The sequence below is a fragment of the Ricinus communis genome, chromosome 8 (genome assembly GCF_019578655.1).
Source record: "Ricinus communis isolate WT05 ecotype wild-type chromosome 8, ASM1957865v1, whole genome shotgun sequence".
NCBI lineage: Eukaryota > Viridiplantae > Streptophyta > Magnoliopsida > Malpighiales > Euphorbiaceae > Ricinus > Ricinus communis.
The window spans coordinates 9558751-9571573 of NC_063263.1; the positions used below are offsets into that span (position 1 = coordinate 9558751).

General features: G+C 28.1%; 1 protein-coding gene across 1 annotated transcript; it reads right to left on the reverse strand.

Annotated features, from left to right (window-relative positions):
• Positions 1 to 4780: 4780 nt before the first annotated feature.
• LOC8277215 (thionin-like protein 2) lies at positions 4781 to 5477 on the reverse strand. Its single transcript, XM_002528135.2, has 2 exons — positions 5145 to 5477; positions 4781 to 5047 (listed from the first exon to the last, which is right to left on the reverse strand). Exons 1-2 carry the CDS (start codon positions 5416 to 5418, stop codon positions 4974 to 4976), a joined length of 348 nt encoding a protein of 115 aa, XP_002528181.2. The 5' UTR covers positions 5419 to 5477; the 3' UTR covers positions 4781 to 4973.
• Between the last annotated feature and the right edge of the window lie 7346 nt (positions 5478 to 12823).

Below are 12823 nucleotides of genomic sequence, written 5' to 3' on the forward strand. Positions count from 1 at the left end.
TTTGCTTACGACTCTTCTTGGCACTAAAAATTGGGTTGATTCAGGTATTTATATAGTTGGTCAGGGAAGCATCATGTGCATGAATAAGTAAAAATCAACACACCAGAAAGTAAATCTATAGACCAATGGAAAGATTATAAATTATTAGGTATTAATCATGCCATTTTAGAGAAACAATAACTAAATACAGAAGAAAATCTAACATTCCTAATATTAAGGAAGAGCTTTTATGACCTACCTTACATATTCTGGGATTATGCAAACAATATTTTGAACTCTTTGAATCTATTTTTATGAATATTAAGGAAGGTAATTGATTATGAATAATCTATTTGATTGATTGGAATGGATCAAGGGTCGATTCATTGTATGATTTGATTACATACACTCAAGTTCTTATGTCCACTGAAGTTGGCCATAAAAACCAACCATATAAATCTTACTCTTTCTTTTAATAAGAAATCCACTTGCTAGGTGTAAGAATTCCGCCTCACAACAACTTCTTTTTTAAATCATTCTACTTTCGAAGGAGAAAAGAACTCTTCTTGAAATATTAGCTCTGAGCCTATGTATATCAACTGTGTTTTATTAAGCCATTCAACTTCTATTATTTACTTCATTGACAGGAAATGCCAGCATGGATCACATTAAAGTAACACTATTTAATTTAATATTAAAAAAAATCCACATCATTGTCCACATAGCTCTTCTTCTCCAAAGCATTATATTTTTAAAGAAGTTGAAACCCTACGTCATATTCTAAGATTCCTCTTTCAGTCCTTGAAATCTATACAATATTCTAAGATTCTTCTTTCAGCCATTGTTATTGGTACTCCCAATCAACAACAAATAAATCCATTCTTTGAAAAAAGAAAACCACATACGCTTTCAAGATGAAAGTTTGGATCACAGAGATTTTTCTTCTACAACACCTTATTTACTCCATGAAAATAAGTGTTGCTTCAGAGAATTGAAGTTTCACTTGACATTGCTTTTATGTATTTGTAAATCATTTTCACGCACAATATTATCATAAGAGGACTACAATTTGGGACTTAAGGTTAAACAACCTCTCTAGAACAGTGTCGTTTGGTGAAGTTGGTTTGCTGTTATTAATCCTAAGCTCCTTATGTCTTCATCTCATTCATATTCAACCTTATTTTGTTTTACTTTATGCGTCTCTAGCAAAGAGTGTACATCATACTCTCAATTTCTATAAAAAAAATAGTGTAGTAATTAATTCAAATAATAGAAGTTAAGGGACTTAATAAAGCACAATTAATGTACAAGGACTCAATACAAATACGAATAGTTCATGGCTTTTTAATGAGGTTTGCCTTTCTTTTTTTTTATTTTCTAGGAAAAGTAGTAAAGTATTTTCTTATAATTTAAATTTAAACTTTTATATTAAGAAATTAAGATAATTCTTATAATTTATATTCTTATTATAATGTTAATATTATATTGTATAGAAATTAACACTAAATTGAGACTATAAGTTATGTATTTCAATTATATATTATACATAAATTATTAGTTATTTAAATATTAAATTGTAATGACTAAGAATCATATTATACAAGATATTGTCTGTAAAGGTCATATAATTTTATTTTTTTAGTGGATTCAAAAACTTTTAAAGAAATTGGTTCGAGGACTTTTTCAAGAGATTATTCATTTTGAATTTTTCTTGAACTCAACACATTTAACTTTAAGTTCTTCAACTTTTATGGCCAAATTACTAAAAACACTTTATATAATAAATGTCAACTCTTTACATATATGTTATCAGAAATTTTTTTTTTTAATTCTATTTTGATGTGCAATTTGATTATTCATGTATTCTCGTATTTTAGAGGCCTGCCAGAAACCACTTTTTATTTAGGGATCCTATTCTTGCCTTAGGAGGATGTATTCAATTAAAACTTTTAAAAAAAAATTTGTAGACTTTATGCTTTAAGTAAATTACTTAGAGTTCATGAATTTTTAATAATTTTTACAGGGTTTGTGAGTTTATGAATAATTTTTACAGATTTTATTTAAAAAATTTTATAGACATTTATTGATTTTCACTGACTATTATTTAATTATTTAAGAATGAAATTGGCCATTCTATTTTTATTATTTTTTCTTCTTTTATTTTCTATGTTTACTTTAAGCATTATTCTGTATAATGATATATGCAACTTTATACACAAGTAACATACATCATCTCAATCTGGTATTAAATCCATATCTATTCTAGATATTCTACCTCACAACATAAACATTATTCTTTTTATCAAGATAATAATTGTTTTTAAAAAAATATTATATCACAATCTGTCTTTGATTAAACCATCAAATTCATGTCATACTGGTTATATTTTGTTCATTACCTATTTGATAAATATATGAACCAACAACAATTACGCTTACTAATTATTTGATAAATACTAAAACCAATAATAATCACACTTATCAATAGAAATAAAAAGATTTTTCTAATAAAATCTAGAAGTTTATGGTGGGGTTGTCTGCTCAAAGTAATCCTTTAAAATTCATTAAATTCTTCATTTGAATTCATATTTTTTATTCTCTTAAAATTAAATTAAATTATTTTAATTTTTTATATTTATGAGTACAATAACATATTATTGGCAAATAATTTTTATCTTTTCATTTTCATCTAATATATTATTTCTTTTAAAATGGAGAATATAGTAAAAATAAATGAAAATGATAATGTTGAAAAATCTAAAAAGAAAAGAGATGAATTTTCAAAAGATATATCTTTAAAATCTTGTGAAGAAGTGAAAAAGAAATCTTGAGAATTTTTATTGATAACAATGTATAAAAAGTCATTAAAAGTACATAAAAGTCCTTATTTATAAAAGTCGATGACTTTTTAAATACTAACTCACTTCTATAGATTTTACAAAAATCGTAATTAAATATTTTCTAATTTTAATATACTTTTAAAAGTTTTTAAAAATTAGTATTGAATATCCAGTGATTAAGTTACTATTGAGTACATTATTTAAATTCTATCAAAGTTTTCAATTCTCTTACATAAATATACTCTTCTTACTGTCTATTTCCCACCATCGTCATCAGACTATTTTATTACTATCACATATATTTAATAATACTTAATAATAACAGTGCCACATATGTTTATTAATTAATGACTAAATAATGTATTTTCTAAATCTATTTCATAGTGTCCTATATTATAATAACACCACTTTTATTTACTTCTCATCACGGACTTAATTGTACCGTATAATGAATTCTTTTGCCTCTTAACCGTTAGGAATTAATTACTCCTATAACTTTTAACCCTAAAAATGCGTGTTGTAGTTTTGCGTTATCAATGTATTAATTTTGCATGAATTAATCTATGAGTGAATCTGATCGAAGAGTCCCTCTATATATCAGATTGAATTAATAATTAACCCATTCATGTGTGTAGTTACCTTAATTACATTCGAATTATCCATATTTTCAAATTTCATTCTTCACACTTATAATCCTTCCAATCCTAGGAAAAGAATTGCACAAATAATAATTCCATGCATACCCCTTATATATAATTAATGCTATTTATAAAAATAAATAAATAAATAAACTGTGATGATTGAATATTAGAGAAACGCTCGAGTCCAACAATACAGCCATAAGCAATTTTCAGTAACAGAAATTTTAATGGAGGAGGTACAGTGATATATTTGCTCATTATTTACGTATTATTCAAATGTAAGACTTCTTATTCAGCAATCCTGAATTTTAGGGACACCATCTTCAACGAAAATCAATTAATTAAAACTCCTTTTCATCTGTTTGCAGGCCTGTAACTGTCTGCACATGTATGTTTGTGAACACCCATATACGCACAGCCTTCCACTTCATCCAGACCTGCAAAAAACATAAATAATTAAGATTTGTATGAGATGATCGGTCACTTGCTGTTAGGAATTTTTGAGAAAATGACAAAAAGAAAAAGTAATTGAAAAGATACATGGAGCAATTTTTATTGCAGCTATCAACAAGAAGAAACATGGTATTTTACTTTTTGTGGCAGAAATAAGTATTGCTGCCATTACTTCTCTAAAATTTTAGAGACAGAATCAATAATGTCTTTTTGATAATGGCTATCAAGCCTAAATATTTGGATATTTTTGGAGTTTTTCACATGAAATTGTTAGACAGAATTTATAATGCTGACATGCACATATTTTTAAAGTATTATTCGATTTTGGATTGTGATGGTTAGGGATGCTCTACTGCGAGATCAATCAGGTAGGTTTAAAGAGAAGGCTTTCTGAGTATGGAGTAATCAGCAGAACTTACATATGACGATATTCTTTGGTTAATGTGTATCCATGTTCTGTGTTTAAAATATGTATCCAATCTATTTATTTTTCTCACCTGTATGAATTAATTGGGTGAATTGGATCTAGCCTAATGGCTAAGACAAAAGAAAGGAAAAGAAAAAAAAAAAAGATTGCTGATTATTGCAGAACATACATGTATGTGTCTTGATTTGCATCAGTTCTGTGAAAAGTATATCTAAATGCCACAAATTTAGATTTTTTAATTCATCTACGAGTAAATCTGGCCAAAGGGTCCTCCATAAACAATTTTCATACTTGAATTTTAACCTATTTATGTGAGTTTGGCTAGTTTAAGTAGCTTCAGATTAGCCATATTTGCAGATTTCCTAAACATAGCCAAATAAAAAAGGCAGATACTCATGCATAAACAAGTAATTCCATGCAGTATAAATTAAAAATGGCAGTTATAGAAGATCAAAGGAATGGATGATCATTAATTATTAGAGGAATAACACTCTATTAATCGTATACAACTGTGTTTATAGCTGAGGTACACTCATTATTTATCTGTACTTCCACGGGGACATCTTATTCAGGAATCTTCAACTCTAAGGACACCATTTTCAACCGAATCAATCTGTTAAAAGCTCTTTTCTATCAGTTTGCAGGCCTGTAATTGATAACGCATGTTTGTGAACAGCCGTTAACGCAGCTTTCCACTTCATCCAAACCTGCAAAACACAAGCAAGGGAGAAAAATATGTCAACAAGCTCTAACTGTTACATCTATCGTTCTTTTTTTCTGAAAAGGAGAAAGATATGTACTTACGGTCATTCTCTTTAGAGATGAGCTTGTAGCACTTGGAGGTAGCACAGCCAGAAGTGCAGAACTGATGGGAGCTTTCAGTGCCTTTTGCAAATGGGTGGATGATGCACTTACCCATGCACATAGCAGGGCAAGAAGGCGTCCATGGAGGAATAGCACATTGAATCAAACAATTCTTCATGCAATCCTTGAAACCATGCCAGAAAGCATTGGACTGCCCAACAGACATTCCAATCACCACACACATCAAAAGAAATGACAAAGCCTTTCTCTCCATTTTCTTCCCCTCTCTGTTTTTTCTTTCTGAATATCTGTAATAATCAAGGTTACTTGCTTGCTACCTCTGGTTGTCCCTAAGATTGCTTGTGTGGTGTTTATATAGTAAATTGAGGTACGCATAATAAAGTAAAATCTGTACTCTAATGGAAGCATAATAACTGGTGGAAGAATTACTAATCATGCCATATAAGTTAAATTATCTAAATACAGAAATAAAAAGCCAATATTTCCCTAAAAGAGTATGGTCATGCCATTTAAGTCAATATTTCCTTAGTGGACTGTAATTATTGACTAAGAGATGTTCCGATACCGCATCTATAACCTATAATATATACAAAATATGTCCAATTTTTCACGAGATTTCACTTAATAACATTTTGTAAAACCATATTATACAAATTTCAATAAAAAGAAATGAAGAAATTTCACCATCCAATTTTTATTTTTTAATTATTCTTATAATCTTTTTTAAACATTTTATTTATACGGTTTTTTTTCTAAAATTTTGTCATCAAAAAATACTAAAAGTTTACCCAAAAATATTATTTTCAATTTATATTATTACAATTTTAGTTCTCATTTTATATCTTTTTTATTTTTTCAGAATTTTATCAGAAAAAATACTAAAAAATACTTAAAAGATATCCGAATGATATTATTTTTATTTTGTATTATTGTGACTTCAACATTTATTTTATATCTTTTTTATATTTCAGAATTTTATCAGAAAAAAGATACTAAAATTATACCTAAAAGATACCAAAAATTTATTTATTTTAACTTTTATTATTTTAAATTTTTTATTTTAGAATTTCATTCGAAAAACGATATTAAAAATATGCCTATAAGATACCAAAATGATATTATTTTAATTTATACTATTATGAAATCGGTCAAATAAAATAGATTTCTTATTTTTATTTAATATCTTTATATATTAATATTTTTAAATTTAATAATATTACATATTTTCTTATAGCAACTAGTATATTTTAATGAGATAAAGATGTGTGTTTTAAAAAATATACTATAATATACCAAATGCAGTTTAAAATATATAAAATAATAATTAAAATAAAATTAAAAATTTATTTAACGATAATAAAAATATACTAAAAAGATATTAAAAGAATATTAGAGTGCATCTCTAAAAAAAGCATATAAACAAAATTTTAAAAAAATTATTTTAAAGATTCTTTTTGCAAAAGATCATAAAAATAAAAAAGAAAATTTTGATCATAAAAAGAGAATTTTCTCCCACTTTTCCGTATTTTTATAAAAGGATTCTAAAAAATACTTATATAAAAATTTATCATAATATTAAATATGAATAAAAAATAATATTATTATAATTTATTAGAATAAAATAATAGCTAAGTATAATAAAAAACTAGTAACGGAATTTACTATATACCTATTATTTTTTCTATTATTTCTTTTATAACTATTAGATTTTAAAATTATTAAAATAAAAATATTAAATACTCATTAAAATAAAATAATAGCTAAATAGAATTATTTCTTATAATATAATATATTTATAATTAAAAATAAAATATTTAAAACTGATAATTTAAATTATAAAATTATTAATAATTGTAAATTAGTATATATATATATATATATATATATATATATATATATATATATATATATAATACAGTAATGTGATTGTTGTATTTTTTGGAAAACACAGGAACCATATTGAGGCGTATTTATATGTGGGATATTGCTGGGCAAGGCTCTGAGTAATGAGTGTAAGAGGTACTATGATTATAAACACAGAACGGCAATCCAAAGGGCGATCCAAAGCTGACTTGACTAAACTAAAATAAAATTAAAATTAATTGATTAAAAAAACAAAATTAAAATTATATAAAATTAAAATAAAATCAAATGTAAAATTTAATGGTTATTTATATTATTACGACGCTATGTATGTATCACATTATTTGAACAGCATTACAAGTAAATCTAGGTAAATACTCCTAATATATACATTATTAGATTTAGAGAGGCTATTTGCGCTCTTTATTGTACAAAGCATTGCCATTTACCTAGTCATTTATAATGCTTTTTTATATATATTAAATTTTTTATTTTAAAAAGTCATATCATAAAATAATATTTTAATAATATTATTTTTTAAATATAAAATAAAGAGTTAATTTATCTCTCTATATTTAGAAAGTCAAACTTCACTCTCTACTCTATATTTAATAAAGATATAATTCTTGATTAAATTATAAATTATAAATTTTTTAATAATTTTATCCAATTATTTTAAAATTTTAAAACAATTAATTTATTTTTAAAAAATACTTCTTAGTAACAATTTTTTAAATATTATAATTAGAAAAATGACGTGGCAATTCAATTTTGTTTACTAACATAAAAATTAGCGAGTTAATAAAAAATTTGTTGTATTTAGATGTAAAATATATAAAAAAATGCATATACATGAGATTTTTAATAGTTATATTTTTAGCATAAACTATTTTTGTTAATTCATAATTATTATTCTTTTAGTAAGCATAATCGACTTTCTATATTTTTTTACTGTAAAACTTCAAAAATTATCATCAGAAAGTATTTTTAAAAATAAATTAAAAGAGTGAGTATTTATTTTAAAATTTTAAAAACAATTGGATAAAATTGGTAAAAAATGTAAAGCTCAGAATTTAATTTGTAATAGGCCTTTAATAAATGCACTATAAATTTTTATGCATTTAATTTAATTGATATTCGTAATTCTTATTTTTTATTGATAAAGGTTTAAAAATCAAAACCATTAACATTTATGAAAATAAAAAATAAAAATAAAAATAAAATATAAAGAGTTTATTGAACTTAAATAAAATATTTTACTCTTTATATTTAAATATTCCTTAAGATGCTTTTTATTATAGAAATTATGTAAAATAAAAAGCATCATTAGAATTGCTCTTATAATTTTCATGTTAAGTGCATAGCTAAAATGTTTGCTCAAATTATCTTCCACTACTAATACTGATTACATTTGTACACACTGTAATTTAAACAGTATAAGATTCTAATTAGAAATGTTATGTTTTTAAAATATATATATGGCGTATATCAATCAATTGGAAAGCTATGAGGTCTTGCAACGAGTTGGAGAGTTTTAATAATATTGAAAGGGAAATTATATTGAAGAGGCTTAAATGTACATCATCAAAGAAAGAACCTAACCCTAAAACAAAGAAAAGGGGATATTTATACTCTAACACAAACAAAAGGAAAAGACTATACTACCCTTATAATAATTATTGAATTACAGTATTTAACATCCCCTCTCAAACTCACGATGCGATAGCAACAAACATTGGGAGTTTGTCAGACAGAAAGCGAAAACGTGAAGCGGTTAAACATTTTGTAAACAAGTTTGCAAGCTGCAAGGAAAAAGAAACAAAAAAGCAATATCAAGGTGTCATTCTGAAGGTGATGACGAGTAACATGACAGTCGATTTTGATATGCTTGGTTCGTTCATAAAAGACCGAATTATGTGCAATCTGAATAGCACTCTTATTATCACAATATAAAGGAGTCGGTTGCCGCATAAAAACACCCATATCAGCAAGCAACCATCGCAACCAAACTATTTCACAAGTAGTCGAAGCCATGCCTCCATTGAGGATCGAGAAATGACATCCTGCTTCTTACTTTTTCAAGAGATAAGAGAATCACCTAGAAAAATACAAAATTCAGTAATTGATTTGCAGTCAGTGGGATCACCGGCCCAATCAGCATCAGAGTAAGCACATAACTCTAAAGATGAAGCAGATGGAAATAAAAGGGTCTGAAACTGAGTGCCGCGGAGGTATCTCAAAATGCGAGGAACAACAGTCCAATGAACTGTAGTAGGAGAAGTAATAAATTGACTGACTATATGAACAACATATGCGATATCAGGACGAGTGATAGTAAGATAAACCAGACTTCAACAACCGTCTGATATAGACTCGGATCTGGCGGTGGAGAATCATTAGAAGCAGAATAACGAGCGTTGAGCTCAATCGGAGTATCAATAGTCTTATTATCAGAAAGACGAGCATACTCAAAAATATCAAAAATATACTTAGATCGAGAAAGAAGATACCCTTTTAGAGAGGAAGCAACTTCAACACCCAAGAAGTAACGAAAGGGACCCAAGTCCTTCATAGTAAAAGAACGAGTCAGTTCGGACTTCAACATACTAATCCCAACAACATCATCACCTATAATAATCATATCATCAACATATAAAAAAAAAGCAAAATTCGACAAGCCAAAGTACATTTGACAAATAGTGCAGAGTTATGGTTGCTAGAATGAAAACCAAGTGAAGTAATCACAGTAGAAAACTTCTTAAACTAGGCGCGAGGAACCTGTTTGAGACCATAAAGAGCGTTCCTAAGTTTGCAAACTTCACCAGGATGATGATCAAGACCAGGAGGAGGAACCATATAAACTTCTTCGTAAAGGTCGCCATTCAAAAAAGCATTTTTAACATCCATTTGAGTTATATCCCAATGATGAACAGAAGCAACAACAATAAGAGTTCGAACTATAGTCATTTTAGCAACAGGAGCAAAAGTTTTTTTCATAATCCAGACCATATTCCTGAGAATAATCCTTAGCCATTAGACGAGCTTTATATCTTTCAATAGACCCATCAGACTTAGTTTTAATCTTATATACCCAACGAGAACTAATAGTATGTTTACCTGCAAGAAGGGACACTAACTCCTAAGTATGGGTTTGATGAAGAGCAGTTAGTTCCTCAGCCACAGCACGCTGCCAAAGTAGATCAAGAATTGCTTCTTTGAAAGATAAAGGCTCAGAAAGACGATGAATAGAAGCTAGAAAAGAGACAAATGAACTCGAATAACAAGAATAATCAAAATCAGGTTGTTTAGTGGATTTACGATTTCGTACAGGATAGCGAGGTTCGATAGTATCCGCAGTCTCAAGAGATGATTGGGCAGAGATTATAATGGAAGAGCCAATAGAAGTGTTAGGAATGTCATCAGAGGGTAGCTCATCAATATCAGTAGCAAAAAGGTCAATATGAATAAGATCAAACATCGATATACTGTAAGGATGGTCAGGAATTGCAAAATAAGGAATATGTTCAAGAAAAACAACATGAGAAACATATAACTTATGACTGACTAGATCAAAACAACGATACCCTTTTTGACCTGCACCATAATCAAGAAAAACACATATAGTAGATTGAAATGTTAACTTATTGTGTTCAACATGAGGACGAAGAATAAAACATGTAGAACCAAAGACACGAAGGAAAGAATAATCTAGAGGACGACCATACAATCTTTCATAGGGAGACAAGCCAGAATTATGAGAAATAGGAATTATGTTAATTAAATGAACAGAAGTAAGAATTTCCTCCCCCCAAAATTCACTAGGAACGCTAGCAGATAACAAAAGTGATCTTGCAATCTCAAGAATGTGCTTATGTTTTCTTTTAATAACTCCATTTTGTTCAGGAATATTAGTGCAAGAAGTTTGGTAAATTGTACCACTTAAAGTAAGTAGGTCCTTAATAATATGAGAAGTATACTCTCCCCCCAGTCACATCTAAAATATTTAATAATAGTTGAATGTTGGATTTTCACAAGAGATCGAAATTCATTATAAATGTCAAAAAGGTCTGAACGATGTTTCATAAGATAAACCAACAATAATGAGTGCAATCATCAATAAAAGATACATAATAACGAGAATCCCCTTTTGAAGAGATAGGAGAGGGTCCCCATACATAAGAATGAATAAGATCAAAATGAGCAACATATATAGTAGTGCTTTTAGGAAAAGGTAATGCAGTAAACTTTGCTAGGTTATAACCACTGCAATCAGAAATATCATGAGTTTTCAAATTTCCTAAAGCTCTTGTAGAGACTAAAAATTAAAAACGAGATACAGAGACATGACCAAGGCGAGAATGCCACAAATAAAACACAGACGAAGAATGACTCAAATGAAAGGATGACAAATTCACACCAGGAACAATTGCCGCAGTATGAGGAGTTTTGAGCTGATCCAATACATAAAGTCCTCCTTCTCTATGGCCTATCTGAATCACCTCCTGAGAATTTGGATCCTAAACAGAACAAGCAGAAGAAGAAAAAGAGACTGAGCATCCAGCGTCACATATCTGACCAACAGAAGCAAGATTTAAAGCAAGACTAGGAACATGATAGACATTAGATAAAGACAAAGAAAGCGTAATAACCGAACCAACACCTTGCAATGGCATAGGTGTACCACTAGCACTCATAACAGGAACTGAAACTTTAGGGGTTAGAGAAGTAAATGATGACAAATTAGGAGACATATGGTTTGAAGCACCAGAATCTAAAATCCAGGAGGAAGGGGATATCCCTGAAGGACTAGATGACAAAACCTATTTGAGAGGAAGCTGACATGGCATGAGATTGAGATGCAAGGAACTGTTGAAACTGCTCAATCATTGATGGATCCAAGGAGGAGTTTGACAGTGCATTGTGAGAACGAGGTAGAAGAGGAGGTCCATTGTGGAGAGTCGGTGGTCGATAAGACCACTAATGAGCTTCAAAATAAAATTCAAGTTCGGCTTGTTTGTCTTGACAAACGAACTTGAGTAAATTTTTACGATATAATTGTGGTAAAATTTTTGAGATAGTATTTTATCGCTCACATAGAAGATCATGTCTGATACGCTCTAAATTATTCTAAATCATTAAATAAAAAATATATAAAATACTCAAAATACGGTATTACTAAAAATTAAATAGATATAATATATTTGTGATAGGTAAATCTTTTCGGAAACAATCCTATTTTGATAATTAGAGTATCTCAACTCGAATCCTTTCTAATACATTGACTTTTGCCATCAAGTTAGTGTCAATATTCTCATAGTTGTTCATCCTGGATTTTGAGATGTAATTAAATTCTTTATATCATAATTATATTTTTTTATTGTTATACAACAGATTTGAAAAAGAAAAAAAAAAAAGAGATGTTTTTCTATCATTTATCACAAGCATGCATACAGCCACCAATGGATATTATACTATATCAGAAAATATCCCAATATGGGAGGTGGTACTGGCATAAACCTACAAGTAAATCTGGGTCAGGGTTCCCTATGTAACAAGTTTCTTATTCACTCAAATCATCTTTAAGCAATTCATGTGATTTTCTTTAAATATATACAATTAGCCATATTTTTAGATTTCCATTCTTTAAATATCATCTTTTAGATATTATAGTAATTCTGTTTTATAATCCTTCCAAACCTAGTAAAAATGGCAGATATACCTGCGAAAAAAGGTAATTCTGAACCTTATATAAATCATGGACTTGAAACTACAAAGAAATATAAAAATTAAAACAA

Excerpts from the sequence above, each read along its gene's own strand:
- LOC8277215 (XM_002528135.2), bottom strand. The coding sequence starts at position 5,418 with ATGGAGAGAAAGGCTTTGTCATTTCTTTTGATGTGTGTGGTGATTGGA. Across the intron at positions 5,048-5,144 it reads CATCTCTAAAGAGAATGACC|GTTTGGATGAAGTGGAAAGC; the intron begins GTAAGTACATAT and ends TGTGTTTTGCAG.